Source organism: Watersipora subatra, chromosome 3, assembly GCF_963576615.1.
Source record: "Watersipora subatra chromosome 3, tzWatSuba1.1, whole genome shotgun sequence".
In the NCBI taxonomy this organism is placed as follows: Eukaryota; Metazoa; Bryozoa; class Gymnolaemata; order Cheilostomatida; family Watersiporidae; genus Watersipora; species Watersipora subatra.
The window spans coordinates 56394111-56416084 of NC_088710.1; the positions used below are offsets into that span (position 1 = coordinate 56394111).

General features: G+C 36.8%; 2 protein-coding genes across 5 annotated transcripts in view; one reads left to right on the top strand and one right to left on the bottom strand.

Annotated features, from left to right (window-relative positions):
• LOC137391782 (dnaJ homolog subfamily C member 7-like) lies at positions 1–12624 on the top strand. 2 transcript variants are annotated; one of them, XM_068078316.1, is made up of 12 exons: positions 1–96; positions 1543–1756; positions 1871–1984; positions 6123–6197; positions 6351–6469; positions 7260–7413; positions 7541–7705; positions 7893–7984; positions 8095–8168; positions 10450–10596; positions 11423–11578; positions 11912–12624. In XM_068078316.1, exons 1-12 carry the CDS (start codon positions 29–31, stop codon positions 12055–12057), a joined length of 1524 nt encoding a protein of 507 aa, XP_067934417.1. In that variant the 5' UTR covers positions 1–28; the 3' UTR covers positions 12058–12624. The 2 variants fall into 2 exon arrangements, with proteins under 2 accessions (XP_067934417.1, XP_067934416.1); XM_068078315.1 differs by lacking the exon at positions 1–96 and adding an exon at positions 1386–1462.
• Positions 12369–21974, bottom strand: part of LOC137391781 (centrosomal protein of 76 kDa-like) — an 18211-nt gene continuing 8605 nt past the window's right edge. For 2 of the 3 annotated variants that reach the window (XM_068078311.1, XM_068078312.1), the window contains exons 5-13: positions 21257–21511; positions 19883–20059; positions 18049–18272; positions 16881–17072; positions 16119–16285; positions 15906–16026; positions 15026–15320; positions 13489–13618; positions 12369–12817 (exon numbers count right to left, since the gene is read on the bottom strand). In XM_068078311.1, coding sequence (XP_067934412.1) covers positions 12679–12817; positions 13489–13618; positions 15026–15320; positions 15906–16026; positions 16119–16285; positions 16881–17072; positions 18049–18272; positions 19883–20059; positions 21257–21511 — 1700 coding nt within the window. In that variant the 3' untranslated portion in view covers positions 12369–12678. The remainder of the gene's footprint in view (positions 12818–13488; positions 13619–15025; positions 15321–15905; positions 16027–16118; positions 16286–16880; positions 17073–18048; positions 18273–19882; positions 20060–21256; positions 21512–21974) is intronic. The other variant, XM_068078314.1, reaches the window with a different exon arrangement.

A 21974-nucleotide genomic window follows, 5' to 3' on the forward strand; every position in this document is an offset into this window, starting at 1 on the left:
CTTCGGTAGACGTCAGGTTGTCAGGGACATGGAGCCCGAATTAATGGAAACTGATGCTCTCGAGATTCTGCCTGATGCTGGTCTAGAGGAGCCACAGTAAGTTATACAGGTCGCATTAGTTGTTTTAGAATAACAATATTCACCAGTTCTTTCGAGTGTAGGATGAAAATGTGAACATATCAACATACATGGATCGAGAAGTTGCTAGAACATTCTGTATATCCGGTTTTGTGAGGCGGTCGATTTGAGTTACATGTCACGTCCATTGTTAGTTTTTATGTTTTGTACGTATGTTAACCTGTGCGTGTTTGTGTGAGTGGAATGCAATTTTGATCAAATAATAGTTTGACGTTAATGTAATTGTAGTTGGTGTTTTTGGAGCAGCTAGTTTCAGTTTTTAGTTCCGTTATTTTTGTGTCATAATAGTGATTTGGTGTTGATGCTAGATGTTTTTAATGGTTCCTTTTTTTATTTAGTGTTGCATGCTGTTATTTTTTTTAGATGTTTCGTGTTCATAATCAGGCTTATGTAATATATCTGCTTGAGTGGCTATTATGTTTTCGTTTGCTGTTGGATATTTATTTTCAATCTTTTGTAATCTCTAACCCCTCGAGAATGTTCACAAATTAATTCTCATACTCATGTTTATATTGCCTTCAATTGAGTGTGATTTTTGTCTTTCATAAATCACATTTAATTGAAGAAGCTACATTTTTTTAGTTGCAGACTTCTAGCGTTTACACAGAGAATATAATAGCAGTCGCTAATGCAAACTCAATTCATCCCATTGTTCTTTTCTCCATTTCTTCAAATGCTGTCAAACAAAATATCATTGTGTATTAATGCGGAATATGTAAATGAGTGTGTCACAAAATGTTCATTCGATTGTTTACATTGTGTTGTTACGGGCATAAAATAGTACAAAACGTCTGCATTACGAAATATGCTTTTAAAAATTAACACGATCATTGCTACATTTCCACATGGAAATTGTCTACTCTGTACTAATATTTGGGAGGCAAATTCCTTTGATTTTTTCACAATAGCATACTGTCTGTTGGTGGACAAAAAAAATGTTTTATCGCAATGAATGTATTCTGAAAAATTGTCATTAGACGCACAAAGTATTACTTATTAAAGTTTTTAGTTTTTTACTGTTTTTATTACTTTTTAAATTTGTTCAAAGGAGCTTTGTAGAGAGGTTGTTGCTTAGTTACGTATTTGCTTATATGTAGTGTAAATGTTACTGTATGAAGCTGTCTTGAATAGAATTGTGGTAAGCACACCTAGTTTAGCTAGGTTTCTTCATGTAGATGTGGTATGACTCACCAATTATCACAAAGCTCATCTCTGATAAACTGGCTGTTTTGCTGTAGCAGTTGCTGTTAACATCTCAGACTTGATAGTTGGGTTTATTCACAATGGAGAGTAAAGTCAAGATTATGTGCCGACGGATTGATATGTATGTCTGCTAATGCATTTTTAAATATATTTATTGCATAAAATGTGCTTTTTAATGTTTTTATTGTCTTTCAATTTTAGAGCAAACGCAGAGAGTCTCAAACAAAATGGCAATGAACTATATAAACAGAAAAAATATATGGAGGCATTGGAAATGTATTCCCAGGCGATCAGATTGCTGCCTTGTGCTGCTTACTATGGCAACCGAAGTGCCACATACATGATGCTCAACAAATATAATGATGCCCTCGCTGATGCACAGGAGGCAACATCAATCGACAAAGAATTCACAAAAGTCAGTTTACCTAGCTATTGCGTTTTCCGATTCCTTAAGACTATATTTTTTATAGGATGGTTTTCATTGTAGATCAGTAGCTATCTTTTTTCATTGCTTGTATTATTTTTGTAGGGATATCAACGAGAGGGCAAGTGTTTACTAGCATTAGGAAATCCTGTTGCTGCAATACAAAGTTTCAACAAATCACTTGTGATCGAACCAAACAACCAAACACTAATAGCTGAGGTGAGCCGGAAAAAGTCGATTTGTGGTTGTTTCTTGGCAATTCGCTTATACACATCTATGAATGTGTGTAAGTGTGTTGTTAAACTAATGTTAGCTTTTTAGACACTAGCTTGTTTCTCTATCACAAAGGGAGGGAGAAAGCAGCTTTTTCCCTTCCAAAGAACAAAGTTTTAAAAGTAAAATGAGCATATTGGTTCCACCAGAATAAGTTTGAGAAAAAAATATTTTTTACAGATAAAAGCCAAAGTGATGCTGTTGGTGATTAATGGTACTTTGATTTTCAATGAAGAAAAACTTTGAAACAAGGATGATCAATTATGAGATTACCTTTTAGTGCAGCTACATGTTAAAGATGACAGTTGACTATAATAGTTAACAATTAGCCGTAGTTAACCAAACTAGTTTAAACATAACTAGCCGTTGGCAGGTTTGATTTTCGAATGTTTGAAATTTTACATAATCATGTAGGTCAACTACCCTAGGACACTTATATTTCGCTAGTATTTAGTTTCGTGAGTAGCATACCGAGTAAAATTTCACTGCAACTTAATTTCGCAGCTCTGATAAGTGCGAAAATATAGTGATGTGAAAATGAATGCAGTGGAACAAACATAATTAGATTCCTCAGGTTCAGTTCACCGCAGGCCTGTATTCACTGGTTGCAAGTTGGGGCGGTTAATGTTAGGCGACTAGTTATGAACACTTGGGGGTGTTGAGGGGGCGGTGTAAGCCCCCGACAGGTTTTTCTTATGTAGGGCCTCAGCCGGGCCTCTCGTGTGAAGTTTTAAAAAATTTTATTGGAAAGTATTAACATTTTTCTATTTTTTAGATTTGTTTTGTTTTAGGTGATGTGACTGACGAGACCTTTTTTAAATTAAAATAGGCAAAACTTGACCGCAATTATAACGCTCAGAAAAAAGATTCAATTTTTCATTCGATTTTTAACAAAGATCAATTTTGCCGATTTCATTTTACGTTCATACGGAAGTTTCCACACTTTTGATGGGACATGGCCAAGCGGATATTTGGTAAAACTTGATATTTTGCAAACTTTTATAAAGATAGTTAACAAGAATATTTTGCCACTGATGATTATAATACCGACGCCTAAGAACTACTAAATGTTGATGTTTGTCTCTATGGCTTCAAATAAAGTGATATTCTACAGCGATAAAAACCGTCTCCATAGCCGTTGGGCAAATAACTTTTCGAATAAATGATGTTGAGGTCGAGTTATCTGAAGCAATTTATCATTGCGTGGGAATGGACCAAACAAATTCGTTCGAGTTAACCTTTTGTTTGAGATGAAATGTTACATTTTATCCGAGGGCGAGTTATCCGAGCTTGACTGTACTTAGCCGCGGAAAGTTCCTAAAAAGTTGGGACGGCTCAGCCGGCCAGCTGCCCCAGGGAATACGGGCCTGGTTCAAAGATAAGAACTGCTTGCTGCCATTTGTTTCTTGGACTATCAATGAACAAAGCTATTTAATTTCGCGTTTTCACTCGTTCGTTATGATAGTTTAGTTTCGAACACGAAATTTTCGCGAGAAGATGATTCCGCGAAAACGCGAAAGTTAGATGAGATGAATACATAGTGTCCTAGGGTATCACCATTTGGTCAACCATCACTTATTCACGCAGCCTTTGTATAAGATGTTGTTTAGTCAATAGTATACTGTATTACTTATGTTAGGTAACCAGCGGTGAGGCTCGTGTAAAGCACTAACATACAAGGCTTGTGAATCTCAGCATAATTGACATCTCATAAATAAGCAACCTTTTAATAGCAAGTAATATAGGAAAGTGGTTTATTTAACACATCTTCCAATTTATGCCAAAATAGATTTACTTCTTGTTTTATACATTGTTTTAAGCTTTCGCGCTTGTCTTATTTTAATAGCAACAGCTGAGTCGCAACTATATCGATAAGGATCTCTAAATTATTCAGGACTACGCAATCGTAGAAATTCGATCGGATAGCTGGGCACCTGCTTTCCATTGGTGCACAGTTTTTGATGCATGCACTTAGTTATCGTAGTCATGGCTTGATAGGTATGTTGGACATTAAAAATAGCAAAACTCTCAATACGATTGTATTCTAAATGCATAAAAATGATTACATCACCGTAGATTGAAAAAATAGTCTGCCTTGTAACATCCCCTACAGGATATATAAATATATTGAAACCCTCTTATTCTGTGCCTGAAGATTCTGCCAATATTGTTGACCAGCTGTGCTACCCAGCGTTGCCCGAGTAATAAAAAAGTTTTTTGTCAAAAGATTTATAATTAAGTCGGTTTTGCTACGATTACAATAAAATATGATTCAGTAAGGATACAATTAATGCTAACAGAAAAAAATAAAATCCTGAATATGTAGAATTAATAATACTGATTCTTGCATAAAAGTGTGTGTTGTATAAAAAAGATTACTGTTCCGCCAGAAGCTATCCATCAAAACCTTGAATAGGGCGATACGGAGACAATATAATTGACCACGTGAGAAGAATTGGTCTTGACTCCAGATATACTAGTTGAACCTTATGAAAAATATTTCTTAACAGGGGCATCGTAACGCATTGCTGCATCGGTAAAATAATCAGCGTGTGCTATAGTCGGAATGACAGATCCACATTGAGAAATATATATATATATAGATTTGTAGGTGTGCGCCATTGAGTTGAATCTTTTTTATAATCGCGCAATGAAACTTAACTTTTTGAAGCATATTTTTATGTGTAAAAGTAGGTCACTTGATCCTAGATTGTCTTCCTGACTATCCATCGACCGTGAAAGCATTTGGAATTGCACAATTCCTTTGAACGAATTATCCTTTTAAAGTTGTAAGCTTGTAGAATGTAATGAAAAAAAAAACAAAAATAACATGGAGTAAATAGTAATTTTAGTTTTTAAGAGTGCTGTATTAAGAGGTACTTCAGGATACATAATGATTGTAGTATGCTGAGTGTGATCGAGGGTGTGTATTTATTGTGAATACTAGGACTAGTTTTAGTGTAAAGCTCTTGTGGCTAACGAGGAAAAGCTTCTCAGTTTTGCATATTCTTGAGTCTTCATTACCAAAGATTTCAGTCAGTGTGTCATTAAAAACTAATTTCCTGTCAACCGTCCATTCTCACTTCTCAGTCGGTTTAAAATGCCTTCTGTGTTCTGGCTGTATTTTGAGAATTAATAGTGCAATCAACCTAAAAATTCGGAGTTAACTAAAATGTATGAAGTGCAGTGACCAAAATTTTCTAATTTTATTTAAACCACAAGTCGGGAGGGGGGGGGAAGAGAGCAAAACTGCACAGCCGAGGTTTCTTGGGCATAGAATCAGATGGGCAAAAAAAATTCCCCAAATTATCTTGCCTCCAGGCCTCCAAGTGTTAATGCGCGTGTATGTGCTAATATAGCTACATTGTACATGCATGGACAGTCGATGATGCGTAATAAGGCTGAGTGCTGCTAGGGTACCTGTTGATATCAGCTGACCCGGAAGAAGCTCATGTATATGATAAAGATCTTATTAGTAATAATTTCTTTGTGATGACGTAACAGGTTTATTGTATCAACATTGGAAAGGACTTAATAGCATACTTCAACGGAATTAGAATGTGTAGCTCACCATATTGTTGTACCTAAAGCAATGGTGTAATCTGGCTTGCTTGTTTGTCTTCTTAATGGTAAGAGAAATGCTTTGACAAGAACGTGTAGTCAAAACAATGATTGTGAACGAAGCCTTCATAGGCTATGAGCTAGTCCGGCCATGTTGGTTTGTTGAATGTACTTTGTACCTTGTTGAATGTACTGCTAAATGGCTCATATGCTAAATTTTGGGTTGATCTTCTCATGGCATGCATGAAAGAAACACATCTGTTAAAAGTTTGATGATGCATTGAGGAGTAAAAGGTGAGAATCCAAGTAGTTAGGGATCACATTATGATGTTGGTTAATTGCTAATAAATGGTACAGATAAGGGCTCACAATAAATAAGTGTTTTACAGTGATCTTTTGAGTCCCTTTACTTAAATCTTGTATGTTTTGATGATATTTGTTGTCAAAAGAGTCATGTTAAAAAATGACACTAATGAGAATATTGGCTATTTTTGCGTTGTCAGCTCTGCTACTAATGTTGCAGCGAGAATCAGCATTGAAAATGAAGGAGCACGAAGAGGAAGCACACCGCCATTATTCCTCTGGAGACTTTAGAAGGGTGCGTATGTCTCCCTATAAGTCTCTTTATAGAACGCGTGTTATCCCTTAACTAATTATTGTGAAAAGATTCTTAGATGTTTGTGACAAAATTGTTGGTTATCATATTCTAGGTAGTTAATGTTGCCTGTATGGCGGTCCTTTATTGTTGTAGGCGTTATTCTGTATCAGTCAATGTTTGAACACAGCTCCCAATGCTGTGTCATACAGACTTTTTAAAGCAGAGTGCTTTGCATTCCTCTCGAAATACACTGAAGCCTCTGACATAGTCAAGTAAGTCAAGTTTATTTCTGGTCCAGTTTTGTAATATGATTCCTATACCTTCATGTTTATCAGTTCTGGTTTGGTTTCACTTAGACGTCTGTCATTCAATAAGTTTCACTAAAGTCGTCATGTGATGGCGGCTGTTTTGCATGTTGGAGATTCGTGCCTACTCATTAGTAAAATAGCCATGGTAATTAATGTCGATGATGTGGTGTAGACCTGAGCCTATTCTACATTGAAAACCTGATCATGAAAGGATACAAACCATTTCAATATTTACTTTCAAACATTTCAATGTACTTTATGCAGCCCCCCCCCCCTTCGGTTGTTAAGAGTTGAGTTTATTAAGGTACTAGGGTTATGTGGTGCTATACACATATGTATGCACTGTTGATGATTATGTATCTGTACACACCTCATTTAAACCCTGTAGTTTGTCAACAATCTATTCTTTAACTGTGACTCCTTTGCAGTAACTAATTGAACCTTTGCCTTGATATATCCTTGTAAAAACTTGACGATTGCCATAGTATATCTGGTTCCCTATAATATTTTCTAAACACAATTGAAGTTTTATTTCATAGTTATTAGGAGTTTTAAATAGCGCAACTTGATTTATAATGCAACAGCTTAGTGATTTGTACATCTGTGATTATTATGTTCACATACATTACTCATTTTATGACATTGCTCAAGAAATATGCTGATTCATAGTGGCGTAATAGCTGTATCATCAATATGGCTTTAAGGCAGTTATTGCCTTCACATACTAAACCTGCATGGAATTTTTCTTTTTCAGCACTATATTGGCAGTTGATAACAGGAATGCTGATGCCTTGTTTGTTCGAGGCCTTTGTTTGTACTACGGTGACGAGATCGACAAAGCTCAGCAGCATTTTAAACACGTTCTTAGAATGAATCCTGATCACACAAAAGCAAAAGACACATACAAAGTAAGTACATATATCTATTGGATGAATTGATAGCTAGATCGCATGAACGGTTGGTATCTATCTCCCTTAGACGATGTTGCCTCGTCTATGATCACTGGTTTATTTTATTATTATTCTTCACTCGTAGAAATCGAAATGTTTAATACAAAAAAAAGAAGAGGGCAATGCCGCTTTCAAGTCCGGTGATCACCAGAAAGCATACGAACTCTACACAGATGCTCTTAGTATAGACCCATACAACAAACTAACAAACGCTAAACTATACTGCAACAGAGCCACTACAAGCACCAAGGTATGTGCGAAGGTCTTGACCTCTCATCTTGAGCGTATCACATGTCAGATTACCTGGCTTAGCTAATTCAATAGAATATTCTCTATTCTTTACCAGTTTGTGTGTTGTTGGTGCAATCTGTCTACAATAGCCTTGCGTTAGTGTGTGCGTATGTGTTAGTTAAGCTTGCACTCATTCCTTGTTTTAGCTTCAAAACCTTCAGCAAGCTGTAGATGATTGTAACAAGGCAATAGAGCTGGACGAAAAATATGTCAAGGCTTTCACTCGTCGAGCAGCTACGTAAGTTATTGAGATTCTTGAATGGGAGTATGGACAGCTTTGTGGCCTGCAAAACATCTATGCTTTGGTCTCTGATAGAGTCACAAGTTTAAGAGATGATTTTCTTACAGATATACAGGCCTAGAAATGTATGAAGAAGCCGTAAGGGACTACGAAACTGTACAAAAGCTGGAACCGAGCCAACGTAAGTTCACTGAACTGCTGGTTCCTCTGCCAAATACCATTGGATGGTAGATGGAAGTTTACAAATACTAGGATCATCCTAGACCTTGATTATACTCTTCCTCCTATTGTGGCAGCCATTATGCTCACTCGTTAAAATGTTTCTGACTCAGCATAAGATATTGACTAATCATTATTTGTTCATGAGTTGCGTTCAATACCCAGTGATTATAAGCAATCGATAGAGACTAGTCACAATCAGGGAATTCCCCACCTTCAAAAGTTTCCTCAAAGGTTTGCTTGTCCATATCTATGCAGTCAAACCTCTAGATAGATTGATTTCATTAGTTTTGGAACCTGCTTTGTATGTATTACTGTGATATGATGGATCATATAGTCTCAAGATTATTGCTGTTAATGAGCGGCCTGCCCGAGCTGTGAAAAGTGAAAACTGGGAAGTAGCGCCAATCCTTCATTTTGTACATGCATGAGATCAAATGTAGTTTTTATTTCGTTAGCCATTTGAGGCAAAAAATATAGCCGAGAGTTACAACATTTGGTTCACCGTAATACCTTACCTGAAAAAAGATCTAGATTGGCATGCTTGTTCAACTTTTAATGGAAAGGAACACGCTGCAAGGAGATTTTGTAGTTGAAACATTTTTTACAATTAGCCTTCACTTATGTAGCGAATCTTGTTAATCTAAAAGACCCGTAGGCTAATAACTCACTTTTCTATTAGTATGAACTATTGTCAGATCAATGTTTACTTCATTCCCATCCTCCGTGTCACTCATAATAAATTTATAGCTTTTGCAAAATCTGCATTGCACTGAGGCCGTAAAAGGCAAGTAGCGAGCTATCATTACAATTCATAATTTATTCCACAATTCAAAAAACTGCAATACCTCTTCAATAAATAAATTAGATAATTATCAATAAAGTAAGTGCACTATAGATATTCGTAAAGAGAAATGTAATAAATAAATGATGTAAATGCGTTAATAAACTATGATAAAAGAGAAAAGGTTTTTATTGTTACTTCACCTTAGAGTGATGTGAACAGAGATATTTGCTTGGCATTGTGTAAGTTTGGCGGAAGAAGTGGTAATTCACTCTAACCGTGACTCGGTGAAGTATAAATTGACTTAGGTTATCTATATCAGATTACTTTTTTTTCAGTGTTTTTGTATTTGCAATGCTTCGAGTAACTTGGGGTTCAAGTCAAATATTTGCTTAAAATTTCAATATTACTCACAAGTGGAGGTTTGATTATGCTACTGGTGCTTCATAGCTTCCTCATTAGCCCCTCATCGCTGGGGAACTTTCCGAGATTATATCAATATGCAACCAAATATTCATTGGTTGATGGAGTTGGTCGATCATAAATCAAATAGCCTAGCAACTCGCAACTAGGTTTGACTGTCATGATCCATCCTTTCACCATAAAGAAGATTGCATAGCCAGTTTACATTTTGAAATACCCATATATATACTATATAGTTCTAATGTAGGCAGTTCATATAGGACTGTTAGCTATGAGCACTATATGCAAGTTTAAGCCTGAGGATCATTGTGAAAAGCTTTTCACAGTTTTTAACTCTGCTAAAACTAAACTTACAAATCTATTTATTTTTTTAAACTCTAATGAAATCCTTTTAATTGAACATTAGATGGTCGATTGTTCCTATTTTCTGCTTAGATTATTAACCTCTTGTATTATAATCGGAGCAATGTCTCAAAATATCTGGTAAATTACAAAGATTACTTTGACGTAACCTATTAAAAATTCCTGGTGCATGCCCTATCATTACATCATTGTTTTAGTTGTAGAGAATATGCCAAGAAGAAAAATTAGTTTTTTTTAATAGTTAGGTCAGCTCATTTAAGTTTTATGTCTTGTCAACTTAAATTCTCAAGTTTTCATCTTTTTTGTGATTAGGCATACCTTTTGCATCCATGACATGGCAGTTTCACTCAGCCCCACTCTATTTTGTATTCTCACATTTCTACGACTCGTAGTTTGTGCTCTGCAATGAATTCTCCTGGGTGCCAATTGTCACATACCAAACACAAACAAACAATTTATTTGTATCACGGATTGTTGGAGCAAGTGAACTCAGAATTCTGTGTTTCACTCAACACCTCATACAAACCCATGTGCTGCAGGGTTAATGTAATATGTCCATTAGCAGCGTGTACTAAATTACCGTGATCACTGTGGTCTTGATGTAGATGATTTAAATGATGTAGTGTGATCTTGATTTAGTCGCTGCATTATCATGCTATTTGCTGTGCTTTAGAAAATGCAAGAGCAGTCAAAGATGCAAAATTGGAACTTAAAAAAAGCAAGAGGAAAGACTACTATAAGATATTAGGTGTAGATAAGAACGTAACTGATGATATGCTCAGGAAAGCCTACAGGAAACGGGCAATGCTTCATCACCCTGGTATGTATTACATCATTTCGTTTGCTTGTCTACCGGTTTTTCTCAACACCTGCTGTATGCCCTAGATATCCAGTATCGTGAAACAAATATTTTGCCTCCTTTTAATTAATAAAATACTATAAGGTACTGCATGATCGTTTAGACGAATTAAGAAGATAGAAAAAGCTAGATATAGTTTGCATTGTATTTTACCCTTGTCATTCCCCTTGGACTCTTTTTGCCCCTTTTCTATCCTTTACCGTTTCTGTTGTCCATTTTTGTTTTTTCCCTTTATGCTTTGTTGGTATGTTGGTTGCATGATGTATCGTTAAGAAACATCTTGTTTTTTTTCTGTAAATCAATGATATTTAGTTCCGTTAATCAGAAAATATCCTCATAATTCTCCCTGATGTGGCCTGATTAGAATGGGAATAGCTCTCTGTCTTCATCGAACCATCAGTTCCACAAGTATCAACTATGTTTGCCTCAACAGAAAATTCATGCAACTTGAATTTCTACATGGGGATGCGATGTACAACAAATATTTAAAAAAATCTAGCATTGTTCCCTCTTATGATTAGAATTCATTGATCTTTATGAAAAGAAAACATGCATATTAGAAGACCTCTAAATTGCAGTTTTTCTGTCGACTAGCTATAACTCCTGTGCAAAAATGTTAACAGAAACTCGTGCAGCAGAGGTTGGCAGCTGTAGAACATCTACATGCTCAACAGTATTAGCTGAAGCCTGGTCCATTAGGCAAAATGAATTTTTTGTTACAAGCTTTTAATGCACTTCCATGAACAAATTATCTGTCACTTATAAATAACTATCTTTCTGTTTCAAGATCGACACTGTAATGACACACCTGAAAAGCAAAAGGAAGAGGAAAAGATATTTAAAGACGTGGGTGAGGCATATGCAGTACTGAGTGACCCCAAGAAAAGGTCCCGCTATGACAGTGGTGCCGATCTTGAGGAGGGAATGGGCAGTGGTTTTGGAGGTAAGCTGGCTTTGCTTTGTTTTCTGTGTTACTCTTCACTAAAAGCAAAACATCAAAAGCAAAATTGTAAGATGGTTTTCTCTTCAGGCTATGTCATTGCCCTGTGGATGAAGCTATCATGTCGAAGCTAGGTTTATACAACTATCCAGAAAGAATTATTATTTGCTGTTGATTCAACAGAAAATCGAATATATACACAATACAGGTTTTGCTAACTGTATGTTTTTCACTGAACACGGTTTATATTTTTTTGAGCTTTGTGCAATGTACGATGTGATATGAGCGGTTTATGTATAGGACAACCAATTTTTATTCTTTGTTAATTTATTTTAGATTTTGATGCAACAAACCTGTTCCAGATGTTTTTCCAAGGAGGTGCTCCTGATTTTGGTGGAGGGTTTGAAGGATTTGGTGGTAGCCATAGACGACAACATCAGCGTAGTGGTTTTCCTGGAGGGGGTTACCAATTCCATTTCTAGTTTATTGATGGAATGTCTCATGAAGTCTTTGTCATTTGGGTCATTCTAGTGATTTTGATTTGCATGAGTTTTTTATTTTCTAGTTCTCATTTTTGTCAACTCGTCTTTCTGGTTAGCACATTCAGTCTGCAGAAAGGCATGCCTTTACTCTCAAGTGACAGTGAGTTCATCCATATTGTGTGAACTTGGCTTAACCTTCCATCCAGTTATTTAGTATAGTATACATCAATCCACTCGTCAAGCGTCACATATGTTGGGACCCATTTACTGTCAGAGCATATCGTAAGAAGTGCTCTCGATAATAGATATCATTGTAGGTTATAACAGCTTATATTTTATTACAAAAATATGTAGCATTATGCTCACTATTTTAATGGCTACAAAGTTGTCTTGTGTAATGTTGTTAAAATGTATATTGGAAAAAGTATTCGTAAGAAAAAAATAAGAATGAAGATATTTGTAAAATATTTTTGTCGTTAATCTGTCACACGCACACAACATTCCAAAGAACATCAGCAAATATGTCACAATTTTGAAAACAACCTAATACTCATAAAACTGCATAACAGCACAAATATTGCATACAAAATATTGGTGGGGTCTGAATAGATAGCCCTGTAATCACATGATGCTTTGATATCGACAGGCGAACATTATCCATGTTGCCACTGCAGATTCTGGATATGGATATACACAAACCCTGACAGCAAGTTTTACATGGTCTCCTCTACATAATAGCACATCCGAGCATGTTTTGGACCTGCATAAATATAGTAGCTTTACAGGGTGTATTATCACTAGATTACAAAATGATAGTGATATTTAAAAAACTAATGCAAAATAATTTGGTTTTGCGAGATTTACAGATATGTAAAAGGATTTGGCTATAAGATATTTGTTATTTGAAAAGGCTGTTCATGGTATGAGGTTTCATAAGCTTGATGGCATAATAGTAAGATGCTCGTCAACTATGTAGTTAAATGATACAGCAGAAAAAGAACCTGAAGGCATTGGTTTTGAATGTTTCTTTTCCATGGTAGCAAACCAATTGTATCTTACACTTGTGAATGCAAAGTTCAAAATGATGTATGAACTAAGTGCGTGACGTAGATGAGTAAGAAGTACCAGCGAATTGAGAAATTTACAAAAAATACCAAGAATCCTATGATAAGTATAGTTGAGCCAATTATCAATTCTTCAAAACAAGTCTGAAAATATAGCTTCTCTTGAATAGCTGCCGCATCTTATGTTTGACACATGGCTGACCTGGTACAGTATATAGATTACTAGACTCCATTAAGCTTGCTCCGTGAAAAGTTTTTTGCCGCAGACAGGTGCTTCGGTGTCAAACAAAATGTATATTATTATGGTCAGAAACAATTTTGATATAGTATTGAATAAAAGATGAGGATGATGTAGTGTTATACTAACTTGATCACAGCAGCAAATGACCTTCTAGCATTCACATAGGGGAAATGGATAGGATAAGCCTTGAATGTGTGGCCTTCTGGAATGGAGTAGGTTACTGATTGGCTGAATTCCTCATTACCGAATGGCTGCCCTATGAAAAGAAGTGAAATTGAAAGCTGGTAATAATAGTGATAAGATAATTATAGTACTGGACAAGTATTGATACTCATCGATTCGTCGCTAAAATAGTGATATGTTCTCATATGTTTTGTATATAGCCTATTTTGCTATCCACATTGCCATTCGTGGTAGCAAATGAACCCTCAACTGATCTAGTTACATACATGTGACAAAAATACAGGATTAACATAGTGGGATTAGCAGCAACGGTTGTTTATGTCATTGTAATAAAATTATGGTGTACTTACTCAACTATGAAATCAGATTAGGGAATTGGAACGATTCTGTGAGGTTTTATGAACAATCTATCGGTATAACCAACCGCTGACCAAATTTTTTGGGGATACTGAATCAGATGTAACAAAAAATTAAGACCAAAGTTTAGCATGTCATCAGTTTCCAGAATGTAACAATGATCAGTATGAGTAAGTCGAGGCCCAAGTATAAGCCCGCACTCAACTATGAGAGAGAAGGTAAATGAGTGGGGGCTGTAGCAACAATGTTTTCACTGATGAAAAAACATGAGAAGACTGTTTCAAGGGCAGACACAGGAGAAAAAGACTAGAATAAAAGCTGATCGCACTCCAGTTAGAAACCCTCCCAAAACTTTGAGACAAGCACTGATCTAGGAAAAATCATGAAGAGATCACTGAAGCAGATTAGAAGCATGCTGAAGAATCGACCTCGAGGCTGCAGAATGAGCAGAAAACCCTTATTGGCAGAAGCGATTGAACTGGACAAAAAATCATAAGTTATGGAGTTATGCGAAGTGGTGGAGAGCTCTGGTCTTAGACGAATCAAGATGTGCAGCACACAACCATTCTAGCAACTCCTATGCCCATAGGCGCCATTAAGGGACGTTTCTTCGACTGTGTCCCACACTGATAGTGAAATACTCAACCTTGGTTGTGGCATGGAGTTTGTATAATTAAACTACTTACAAAAACGAACAAATTTAAAAAGGAGTGAAAGCTGAGATATTCTCAAGAGGAAAGCCTTTATTAGGAACAGCCTAAAAACTAAGTGGAAGCTAAAAACAATCAGAGAGCAACAAGGTGGGGTAACTTCAACGGCGCTACATTTAAAGATCTATTCAAATACTGTTGTTGAGGCTGATCACATTAGGAGCAGCAATTAAATGCAACACAAAGGCTTCAAATCAAAAGAAACTGCACTTTTCAGAGTTTTGAACCACATTTTTCAGACAATCCGATTTATTCTGGTTTCTGTCACAATGCGTAGGTCATAAAGTGTAGGTTCACAAAGCTGAATGTGTCTCATTAGTATTAAGGAAGCACAACTCCCAAATCTGAAGATCGAATGACCATTTTAAGCAGAATCAGGTTAGTCTGCTTCAATTGAAAGCTATATGACTGACCTGTGATCCGCTCCGTCTCGTAAGCGGACAAGGCCATACTGAGCATGTAGGAGCACTGGTCATCGAACGCAGTACTCAAGCCTTCCCCTTCTCTATACTCGGATACCATGTGCCTCAGTTCTATCTCCATCTTATTGCTTTCTGTAGAGGCATCATAGAGAGGCCTCTGTAGTGGTGGCATAGCCATCCACGATACAGATGGAGAACAAACAGAAGAGATGGCATCTGTAGTCATGGATTTCCAGAGGCCGGTGTTTTCAAGGTCGAAATCAGCAAATGTCACCTCATCACTTGTCTAGAACACATCGCATAGTCTTGTCAGCGTTTAAGGTGGTATGTCAGCTATGCTGATCGGTATAGAAAGATAACCACATCAGTGCCTATGGTTACCCATATTTGCTGATGTCTGGTAGGTGGGTGATAACCTAGCCAAGAGTGTTTGTGTTTAGTTAAAGTAAGCTAAATTTATTTGAGATGAATTCAAAGTTTGTGTTACACGTAAGTCTGTCTTGAAGGTAAAAAATCTCTATGATACGTACTGTATATGGTACATTATAATGTAATATTTTATTGCAGATCATAACCATTAAATACAATAAAGTTACTGTAAATAACTATAATTACTAAGGTTAACATACTATTTTGTTACTAATTTTTATTATGTACAGTATGTATATAAAATTTTGACAATTTTTACCAGGAGATGTTTGCATTATATAATTACTATCGTTTTTATCCCCCTATATATGATTTGTTGACCATACGACACCAACCCTGGAACAAATCAAAATCGTATCCTGAAGGTGCACTGTATTAGAATATAACTGTACAAATCTGAGAAAGATAAATCAAGCATGCTAGAAGGCAGCCCTGCCCTTGCCTGGACATTTGCGTAGAAGGATTTGTGATTGAAGACACATCCAACAGTCCGATATGGATGCTTTGGCGTAGGAGGTGGATTTAGAAGCATCCCATTTACTGTTGGAGCTTTGTGTATATATCTACAAATCAGGGGTGTATTCTAACTGCATAATACATCCATGGTTTGATGTCAACAAGTCAGAGACAGACGAATGTAAGGTTACTCTGGTACCTGTTAGAAGAAAGACTTTCCCAAAAGGTAACAGCTCCGTCTTCGGGGCCAATAGTCACCACCCACGCGTGTGGGGATGACTTGTTCTTGGTTCCAAGGCAGACATATGCGTTGAGTCCATATCCAAGCAAGATACTTGCAAGGAGGCAGGCATGATTCTCTACATCCTGTGAAATGAGGAAAAGAGTAAAAGCTAAAAAACTAATAATAAAATTCTGAGATGAAAAAATGGTGAAACTGACAGCTTTGACAACATTGTCAGTATGACAGCAAATGAGCGTACAGATTCCAATACATGTACATTCTTATGAACATCCTTGCGACACAATAACAGCTAACTATGCTAGTTGTTATTGTGTTGCAAGTTATGCTAGTGTTAAAAGTGTATGCTAGTCTTTGTAGTAGAACTGTCTATGCATAACTTCATCAGTTATAGTTGCTTGCTGTAACGAACAGGTACGAATAGAGTTGAACCAAAATGCATAAAATGATTGAAAGTGGACTATTTATGAATGCTGGCAATTGAATAGTATGAACGGAAGTCAGAGTTGGCAGAGCTAGCAACCAATTGTAATGTCAAAAAGGTAGTGATTAACGATAGCCACAATAAATACCAACTGATCCTGAAAAAGAGAGAGATAAACACTAACTGCTTAAAATAAAATGAACAGAAATGTGTGTGAAACGCCAAAACAGAAAGAGAATCCACCCGAAAACAACAGTACATGTACAGTGAATAAACGAATAGTGTTATTTGTTCACCCCTCTATTAGCGGCAAGCAATGAATGCAAGGAGCACCACTGTTCAGTTCTCTCCCCGCTGCCAACCACTGCCGGCTTGTTGTACTTTATAAGAGACACAAATCGAGCGGCCTGCCTTGGATTCTCAAGAAGACGACCGCAACGCAAGGGCTGTACATAGGAACAGACTGGCCGATTCACCTGGTTTTCATCCTAGTATAAAAAGTGAATAGACAACAGCATGACAAACAGCACAAAGCATGCAACTGATTTAAGACTAAGATCCTAAAAAACTTTTCATTATCATTAACAAGGTAATAGCCAAGGGAATACAAAAAATTGAGGTTTTCAAATGTCAAACGCAGCATGGACTCAATCTTAGGTTTTATTCATGGTTTACCAGGACAGTACTTCCACTTTTACTTGATTGTCCTTGGTTGATGTGCTACACTTATGAAAGCTTTATAACCCTACACAAATCTTAAGCATTCAATTACCTAGTGTTATAAGCCTGCTGTTTACTAGGCAGTTCAGAGCGACTGGATTTCAGCTTTACCATCTTTAAGCCACAAATTTATATATATATATATATATATATATATATATATATATATATATATATATATATATATATATATATATATATATATATATATATATATATAGTATTTTTCAAAGTCTGTTGTCTGTCATCTGTTTTCGGTATGTCCAGCTATTAATAGCTATGATTAGAATCTTGGAATAAAGAGTCCGTACCGAAAAAGATTTGATCTCAGACTAATTAGGCCACAGAGATTGATATGTCCGATAACCGATATATGTCGCTATATGGGAGCAAATACCCAACGGTTTTGCGTACTACACAGGCTGATTGCGTAACATCGCGGAGATGAATAGCTCTCATTAGTAGCCTTACTCAAATTTTGTATTGGCAATGTGCTAGACTAATAGCAAGTGGCAGGCAACTTTCATTACTTCTCATTGCTTATAAGCTGACTTTTAATATCTGGGCAACACCGGGAAGCCTTAGCTAGTACAATAATAGCCACAACCAAACTCTATTACTGTTGAAATAGGAATACTTCATAGTTCCAGTAAATAAGAGTTTTAGGGCATACAGGACAAAACTAAAAATTAAAAAAAAAATTCGCTGAAAAACAAAAAGTATATTATGAAGTAAACAGACTACCTGAGCATATAGTTTGACTAGTCGAGATGAATGCAAGGGTCGAATCTGGAGGAACTCCCTCCACCATTGCTTCGTATAGACGAGAAAAAGCCTGTCACGTTCCGCTTGGTAGCTCTTCTCCATCTTAAGCTGTTCTTCGATGACTTCGGGAGGCAGCACATCTGGCTGCGGTATTATACTCATTGTGAGTTCAATAATGCCCACAGATATGGAGCTTTCTGTGCCTACAAATACACTGCCCGGAATTTTGCATCTGTTGTGATACACATGGCTATAAAGAGTGGTACTTACATGTAAGTTGCCAGCATAGCCAAAATAGCTAAAGGCTGGTTCACATCTCGGCATTGATGCCACAGTACTTCGATGACTGTCGACGATAACATGTTCACACTATCACAGCCCCATCCGCGTTTCCATCCGCAAATACTCCGTGACGTAGCGTTCTCATTTTTCTTTTAAAATTTTCGCGAAATAACACTTTTTGTTTTCGCATGCTTGAATGAAAAATACTCGTCTCACAGCAACTATCATAAACAGAAACAAACCACGCTATCCACGATCGCGAATTACTATTTGCGAAAATGTTCACATTGAAAAGGCCGCCATCGATGCTCCGCGAAATATCGGGAATGTTTACAGCCGCAAACTTTCCTGATGTATCTACGTTGCTTCATCGATGCCATCGGTACACGGTTCACATAATCGATGATGAACGCTGAAACACAAACGCCGCCATACAGCGATATAGTGTAAACCAGCCATAAGTTTTAGTAAACGCAGTAGGCTTGGGTATTGCAAGGTCTAGTAATAGAAAATGAGTGAATATGGTTACGATTTGCTCACTATCCAGCAAATCTCTGAGCCCTGCATTGTTTGGAGTTGTCCTGCTTTTACACATTCAACAAGCCGTAGTGAGTCTGCTCATAACTCTTCCCTTATGTGAACATTTTTAACATTACGGAACATCGCTCTTATTATAGTAAAAATTATTCTGCAAATCAGGAAGGTGGGCGGATGAGCACAGTTGGTAGAGAGTTGATATCGTAAGCTGAATGTCATAAGTTTGAGACGAGTCGTAGCAATCTTTTGTGGAGCATTTTAATTACCATTTTTGTTATTTATTCTGTGCGACTGTATCGAGTTTATAGACAATAGATATCTATATATCTAGACAATAGACATCTATATATCTATATATACATACTGATGAAGAAGAAGGTTGCAGTTCAATAGAAGAGAGTGCTCAATATTAGAATAGAGAATTTATATAAAATATATTAAGAACTGAATACTTTAAAAACTGTTTACTAATATTTTACTGAGCTTTACCTGATGAATGGTAACAACCATGAAACTTTTCGTAGTAAACAGTATTTAAAGTTTTCAGTTCTTAATATATTTTATATATCCATACATAGATATATCGACCACTAAACACAGCATCATGCTTCAGATTATTGATATACATTAACTATGTGTATCATTTAGCACACATTCTAGAGATAGATTTTTATGCTTAGTCAGAACCAAAGTAGTCACCAAGTACCTTAGATGATTTATGAAATAAAATAGGTGAGGAGAGTGGACTAAATCTAGCATGACTGGGCTATGCTAGGGATGCAAAAACAAATGGATGGATAAGAAATGAGTGCAAGCAGCTAACACCAGGCTCTAGTTTTATTTAGTAATCCAAAATGGATCTGAAGACTATGTAAGTAGTATGACCACAGTAGTATAACCAAATCTACTTCTATGTATAGACAGAATTTTGTATTATGTGTTATTTATGGAGAAGAAATTTTACAGCCATGTTACAGCCTAAAACCAGCCTTACCTATTCCCATCATTTCGACGGAGAGCGAGCGTTTGCCTGTTGGAGAGCTGAGGACAGTTCTATATTCGAGATATTGGGAAGAGATGAGATGAGTGTCGCTGTTAGGGTCTGTCTTAACAAGCACCATGTGAATTTTATCGCCAATAGATAGAAGCTCCGTAACATCCAACATTTTATCTAAAATTTACAAATCTGGGCACTCAACATCCTATAACTACAGCAACGGGTATAGTAAGGACGATGAGACAGGCAACCTGATTGGTACAATTCTATAACCACCACTCAAAATTTAATATGGATACATTTTTGTATTTGTACAATCTGCTCTGACCTTGCCCTTTGTGTGCAGAAGATCGAGGTCTCGAGGTGGAACACTAGCTACCAGACACTCAACTATGGACTTACTTATAAAACTGCTCAATAAGTATTACCAGTGATAATCTGATTTGCACTGTGAATTGTTGTTACTTGAAGGCTGGTTCACACTAAAGCGCCGTATGTCGGCATTTTCCTTTCAGCGCTCATCGTCGATTATGGGAACCGGGAGTAGATAGCATCGACGAAGCAACGCAGATACGCCGGGAAGGTTTGCAACTGTCCAACTTTGACGATATTTCGCCGAGCATCGACGACTACCTTTTTAATGTGAGCCATTTCGGCGATAGTAATTCGCGGATAGCGTGATTTCTTTATTTCCGTTTATGATAGTTCCGCTGCAGGACTAGTATTTGATTCAAGTACACAAAAACAAAGAGGTTTCTTCACAAAAATTTAAAAAGTAAAATGAGAACACTATATCACAGAGTATTTGCTGACACAAACGCAGATGGGTTTGTGATAATGGGTGAACATCGTTATCATCGACGATCACCTAAGTATTGTGGCATCAATGCCTAGATACAGCGATATAGTGTGAACCTGCCTTTACTACATCTATAAGCTGATAAAATGACTGCTACGGTGCATCACAAGCCATGGTCAGCCTGGGGCTATTTGTCTTTTACGCTCACCCAATTCATGTCTAAATTTGCCTTCTTTCATCACAGCCAAGAGCTTGCCTTGCGAGTGTTTTGATCTTCAAAACTGACTTTTTGTTCTAACATTATTACCTTCGCTGCCAAGATCAACTGTGTAAGAGTAAACCCTCGAGAATCGCGTGGGTCATCTACTTAGCTTACTGCAAATCAAGGCTGCGCATGGTTTTAAGAGCATTTCAGAAGAAATAATATTATTATATAATAGCCCTTGTAGGCATAGTACGTCACCATTGTTCTACCTACTAATGTATTTATATCCTCATCAAATTCTAAGTTTTAGTCCATCTGAATTTACTGCAGGTCATTTCTAGTTTCAACAAGATGTTCTATGACACACCTTTGTTATCATTGAGGTGGAGCTCGAGTAGAAAGCTCTCCCTTATGTTGGGCTCATCAGAGCAGGGAGTCGGTTGACTCCTGAACCTTTGACCCCTGAATGAGAGGTGCAGAGTGTATGTAGGTGGTGTGTGTCCTGGAAGAGTCGGCTGATCAAGAAGATGGCTGGTAAAAGCTTTCCCAGTGTGCACTTGCACCAATAACTGGCGCCTCAGGTAGTTGATGTTGGGGTGAGCTACAGAGGGCTTGTTTTCATCTAGTAAAATATAATATACCAGAATCTTAAGGTCTAGCTATACACACTAGCAAAATGCATCGTTTGCATAGCCAACGCGTTGCCTAAGCGTCGGCAAGGTGTTGTTGGTGTGTCGCTTCAAAATGAACATGTTGGTCTACATCTATATAGACAACACCATCGCAGCTGTATTTGGCTAAAATAGTTGACGAAAGCGAACTGGATTCAATTTCATTCATTTTTAACATGAGCAATTTGCGTTCAAAAGTGGTTTTAGAACAACGGTGACAACAGGGCTTCACACAAAAAGCTATTTATATATGGAGAAAGAAGCCTCTTTTTGTAACAGCTATATGACAGCTAATATTACAAATAGAAACTGGTCATAAAACATTGCAGATAGTTTTTTTGGTAATTAAGTATGTTTGTTAAAATATTTTCCTATAGTTCACTCAACGTCATAAACTTACGGTATTTTTGTACT

Bases quoted from the DNA above. Each gene is read 5' to 3' on its own strand.
- LOC137391782 (XM_068078316.1), top strand. From the start codon at position 29: ATGGAGCCCGAATTAATGGAAACTGATGCTCTCGAGATTCTGCCTGAT. The intron at 97-1,542 runs GTAAGTTATACA...TTTCAATTTTAG, and splicing joins GCTGGTCTAGAGGAGCCACA to AGCAAACGCAGAGAGTCTCA. The intron at 6,470-7,259 runs GTAAGTCAAGTT...TTTCTTTTTCAG, and splicing joins GAAGCCTCTGACATAGTCAA to CACTATATTGGCAGTTGATA.